Source organism: Trichosurus vulpecula, chromosome 4 (genome assembly GCF_011100635.1).
Source record: "Trichosurus vulpecula isolate mTriVul1 chromosome 4, mTriVul1.pri, whole genome shotgun sequence".
NCBI classification, from domain to species: Eukaryota; Metazoa; Chordata; class Mammalia; order Diprotodontia; family Phalangeridae; genus Trichosurus; species Trichosurus vulpecula.
In genome coordinates, this window is record NC_050576.1 from 183,669,002 (window position 1) to 183,674,691 (window position 5,690).

At 40.9% G+C, this 5,690-nt stretch overlaps 1 protein-coding gene across 1 annotated transcript; it reads left to right on the forward strand.

The window, feature by feature from the left end:
• The first annotated feature begins 4,962 nt into the window (after positions 1-4,962).
• On the forward strand, positions 4,963-5,451 carry LOC118845667 (keratin-associated protein 4-6-like). The gene has a single exon (XM_036753667.1). The coding sequence runs from the start codon at positions 4,963-4,965 to the stop codon at positions 5,449-5,451; it is 489 nt and encodes a 162-aa protein (XP_036609562.1).
• The last annotated feature ends 239 nt before the right edge of the window (positions 5,452-5,690 follow it).

Genomic DNA, 5,690 nt, shown 5'->3' on the forward strand with positions numbered 1-5,690 from the left:
TTTAGTAATTTTTTTAGACATAGTTTTAATTTGCTTTAGAAAATGGCTGGACCAATTCCTGATTCCTCCAAAAGTGTATTAATGTGTCTGTTTTCCCACAGTTCCCCCAATATTTGTCATTTTCTTTTTTGGTCAGTTTTCCAATCTGATAGGTATGAGGTGTTATGTTAAAGTTATTTTGTGTTGACTTTGTCTAATAATTACTGATTATTTTTCCCTCTCTGGTTATTGAAAACTTGGATTTCTTCCTTTGAAGATTGCCTATTTGTATTATTTGACTTTTATCAATTAGAGAATATACCTAATTCTTAATTGTAAAAAAATCCATGATGGGGGGGCAGAGCCAAGATGGCGGCCAGAAAGCAGGGACTTGTGTGAGCTCCCTACCAGGTTCGTCCAAAAACCTATAAAAAATGGCTCTCAACAAATTTTAGAACTGCAGAACCCACAAAATAGCAGAGGGAGGCAGGGTTCCAGCCCAGGACAACCTGGATGGTGGTTGGGTGAGGTCTATTGTGCATGGAGCTGGAAGCGGAGGGGAGCACAGGGGAGCAGAGGGGAGCAAGAGGAGTGGAGCTCAGTGTGGGTTGTGGCAGGACCAACCAGACCAGGAGCCAGGCGGAACAAGCCCTAGCGCCCTGAATCAGTGAGCTGTGGCAGTTACCAGACTTCTCAACCCACAAACACCAAAGACAACAGAGAAGGTTAGTGGGAAAAGCTGCAGGGACAGAGTGGAAGGAGTTCATGGATCAGTCACTGCCCCAGGGGTGGTGGAGGTGGTGGAGGTGGTGCAGCTATAGAACTACAGTTGCAGTGGCTTCCGGCCCCACCTGGTGGGAGGAATTAAGTAACAGATCAGAACAGGAGTGCAGAGCCTGCTTAAGATTTTCATCAAGTCTGGGTTAGTGGTTCTTGGGGAAGGAGGAGTGCTGGTGTGGCAGAGCTGACTGTATAGAAATAGCTCTGAAAACAACAGCACAGCCCCTCAAGCTTGGAAAAAAGTACTCTCTATTCTTCAAGCAGTCATACCCTGATGAAAAAACTCAAGAGTCAAGTAAGTTGGCTGGGAACATGGCCAGGCAGTGAAGACATACTCATATTCAGTCTCAGACTTTGGAATCTTTCTTTGGTGACAAAGAAGACCAAAACATATAGCCAGAAGAAGTCAACAAAGTCAAAGAGCCTACATCAAAAGCCTCCAAGAAAAACATGAACTGGTCTCAGGCCATGGAAGAGCTCAAAAAGGATTTGGAAAAGCAAGTTAGAGAAGTAGAGGAAAAATTGGGAAGAGAAATGAGAAGGATGTGAGAAAACCATGAAAAATAAATCAATGAATTGCTAAAGGAGAACCAAAAAAAATACTGAAAAATATACTGAAGAAAACAACACCTTAAAAAATAGACTAACTCAAATGGCAAAAGAGCTCCAAAAAGCCAATGAGGAGAAGAATGCCTTGAAAGGTAGAATTAGCCAAATGGAAAAGGAGGTCCAAAAGACCACTGAAGAAAATACTACCTTAAAAATGAGATTGGAGCAAGTGGAAGCTAGTGACTTGATGAGAAATCAAGATATTATAAAACAGAACCAAAAGAATGAAAAAGTGGAAGACAATGTGAAATATCTCATTGTAAAAACCACTGACCTAGAAAATAGATCCAGGAGAGATAATTTAAAAATTATTGGACTACCTGAAAGCCATGATCAAAAAAAGAGTTTAGATATCATCTTTCAAGAAATTATCAAGGAGAACTGCCCTGATATTCTAGAGTCATAGGGCAAAATAGAAATTGAAAGAATCCACAGATTGCCTCCTCAAAAGGATCCCAAAAAGAAAACTCCTAGGAATATTGTCGCCAAATTCCAGAGCTCCCAGATCAAGGAGAAAATACTGCAAGCAGCCAGAAAGAAACAATTTCAGTATAGTAGAAACACAATCAGAATAACACAGGATCTAGCAGCTTCTACCTTAAGGGATCAAAGGGCTTGGAATATGATATTCTGGAGGTCAATGGAGCTAGGATTAAAAACAAAAATCACCTACCCAGCAAAGCTGAGTATCATGCTCCAAGGCAAAATATGGAATTTCAACAAAATAGAGGACTTTCAAGCTTTCTCAGTAAAAAGACCAGAGCTAAACAGAAAATATGACTTTCAAACACAAGAATCAAGGGAAGCATGAAAAAGTAAACAAGAAAGAGAAATCCCAAGGGACTTACTAAAATTGAACTGTTTTGTTTACATTCCTACATGGAAAGATGACATGTATGATTCATGAGACCTCAGTATTAGGGTAGCTGAAGGGAATATGCATATATATATATGTGTGTGTGTGTGTGTGTGTGTGTGTGTGTGTGTGTGTGTATACATATATATGTGTGTATATATATATGTGTGTGTGTATGCATGTATATATGTATGTGTATTATGTGCATGTATATATATATGTGTATATATGTACACACACACACACACACACACACACACACACACACACACATATATATATATATAGACAGAGGGCACAGGGTGAGTTGAATATGAAGGGATGATATCTAAAAAAAAAGCCAATTAAGGGATGAGAGAGGAATCTACTGAAAGAAGGAGAAAGGGAGAGATAAGATGGAGTAAATTATCTCTCATAAAAGTGGCAAGAAAAAGCAGTTCTGTAGGAAGGGAAGAGGGGGCAGGTAAGGGGGAATGAGTGAATGTTGCTCTCATTGGATCTGACCTGAGGAGGAAATACCATACACACTCAATTGGGTATCTTACCCCACTGGAAAGAAGGAGGAAGAAGATAAAAAGGGGGGATGATAGAAGGGAGGGCAGATAAGGGGAGGAGGTAATCAAAAACAAACCTTTTTGAAAGGGGACAAAGTCAAGGGTGAAAATTCAATAAAGGGGGATAGATTAGGAAGGAGCAATATATAGTTAGTCTTTCACAACATGAGTATTGTGGAAGGGTTTTACATAATGTTACACGTGTGGCCTATGCTGAATTGCTTGCCTTCTTAGGGAGGGTGGGTGGGGAGGGAAGAAGGGAGAGAATTTGGAACTCAAAGTTTTAAAAACAGAGGTTCAAAAACAAACAAAAAAAAAGTTTTTGCATGCAACTAGGAAATAAGATACACAGGCAATGGGGTGTAGAAATTTATCTTTCCCTACAAGAAAGGAAGTGAAAAGGGGATTTGAGGGGAGTGGGGTGACAGAAGGGAGGGCTGACTGGGGAATGGGGCCTCCAGAACATATGCCATCTTGGAGGGGGTGGGAGGGTAGAAATGGGGAGAGAATTTGTAATTCAAACTCTTGTGAAAATCAATGCTGAAAACTAAATATATTAAATAAATTTTAAAAAATTTTAAAAATCCATGTTATATACAGATAAATATAGTTATGGTTAAGCATACATATGCCTATACCTTTATAGGAAATGGGATATTTATAAGAGAAACTTCCTCTGAAGATTTTTCCAGTTATATGTTTCCCCTCTAAATTTAACATTTTGATTTAGTTTGAGCAAAAACTTTCAAATTATATATAATTTAAAATTTTTATATTTTTTCTTCTGTCATCCTCTCTATCTATTGTTGAGTCATGAACTCTTCCCCTATCCATAAAACCAAAATGTAAGTTCTTTTCTTCTCTGATTTGTTTGTAATGTTATTCTTTATGTCTGTCCAATATCCATTTGGAACTTGTTTTTGGTATATCACATGAAAGATTGCTTTTTACCTAGCTTTTGTTGGGTTGTCTTCTAGTTTTCCTAGCAGTTTCAATTGAATAATGTGTTTTTATCCCAGTAGCTAAAGTCTTTAGACTTATCAAATACTAGCCTACTATATCTACTTATTGTGTGTTGCACTCCTATTCTATTCCTCTGATTGAAATCTTTACATCCCCATCAGCACCAAATAACTTTTAGAATTTCAGTGTTGTAGTATAGTTTGGTATCCTACACTGCTAGGTTCATTTATTTCCTACTTTTTTTAATTATTTCATGTTGGGCACTGGGTGGTTGCCTACCTTGTTAAACCTAAGTGGAAGCTCTGCCCCTAAGAAATGGTGATTCTTTGGAATAATTTTCAGACTAAGAATTGGAGGAAATAGGACATTAACACATATAGAACCATCCTCAGGAATTTCATTTCTTTGACCCTCTATCCAGTCTATATATATTTGGAACTAGAATGTTTCCCATTGCTCAAAAGTGATCCACAATGGTGTTTTTTCACTCTTTTCCCACAATAGCATTTCACCTTTCTGAAAAGTCTTCTTTGAAGACATGAGGGATCTGCATGCCATGATAGCCATTCACTACCTTTAACTGTGATATGACACAAAGGCAGAAACTCAGATCTGGGGAAAGCCTTCTGATTAAAAAGGCCAATGTCTCCCACTGCATCCAGGACCATCTCTGGTTGTCCTGATCTATACCCTGACACTGGAACCAGGTGGCTCTGGAGGAGAAAGTAAGCTGGTGACTTTGTACAATCCTCTCTCACTGTAACCCAATTCGCTTGCAAGTCAGGAATCACCTTCCTGATGTCATAGTCCTCTTCAAGAATGAAGAATGAACAACAACCACGCAAAGGCAAGAGAATGTGATCCATGTCAAGTTAAACAGTCACATGGTAAGCTCTCTGAATCATGTTTGCATAGAGATGACTTCACACAAGTGAGAAAAGAAAAAGGATGACTCAGAAACAAAGACTATAATGATAAATATCAACACAAGAATAAAAGTAATTAATTTTTCCATCCAAGTGAAAATAATTAACTTGAAAATACCTCTAATTTGATAATCACATTTTTGCTCTTAGAAAACAAAACAAGTAAATTACCTGGATTTACTGACAGGAGCACAGAGAAGTGGTTATATAAGAGACCTCTGGGACAAGGAGATTTTCAGAATTCAATTAACTCACTCACCTTGAAATAAACCAAGAAACTCAACCCCCCAACACCATGGTCAGCTCCTGTTGTGGCTCCTCCTGCTCTGGCCAGAGCTGTGGCTCTGGCTGCTGTGCACCCTGCTGTTGCCGTACTTCCTGCTGCTTCCGGCCTCCCTGCTACCAGAGCACCTGCTGCAGGACCAGCTGTTACAGGCCTACCTGCATTGTGTCTACCTGCTGCCGCCCCAGCTGCTGTGGCTCCAGCTGCTGCCAGCCCTGCTGCCGCCCCAGCTGCTGTGGGTCTAGTTGCTGCCAGCCCTGCTGCCGCCCCAGTTGCTGCATTTCTAGCTGTTGCCAGCCAAGCTGCTGTAGACCAAGGTGCTGCCAGTCTGTTTGCTGCCAAACAACCTGCTGCCGCCCCAGCTGCTGCCAGCCCTGCTGTCGCCCCAGCTGCGGTGTGTCCAGCTGCTGCCAGCCCTGCTGCCGCCCAACTTGCTGCCAGACTACCTGCTGCAGAACCACCTGCTGCCGCCCTACCTGCTGTAGGTCTCCCTACTGCTGAGTGCTCATCTTCGTGTAAATCTGCTCACCAGTGACAACCCATCCCACAGAGGCATCAACTCCCTTCCGCCTATCTAGAGGTTGTGCAAGACAACCTAGTAAAAACTGTGACCCACATGTGACCCATTGGAAGCTTCATTCAGAGATTGGTATCCAGGCTCCTGCCTCACTCAGACTGTCTGCTGCCCTTTTCCTTCCTCAAAGACATTAACTTTTAATTGAATTTTTGTTTATCCACTG

Excerpts from the sequence above, each read along its gene's own strand:
- LOC118845667 (XM_036753667.1), top strand. The coding sequence starts at position 4,963 with ATGGTCAGCTCCTGTTGTGGCTCCTCCTGCTCTGGCCAGAGCTGTGGC.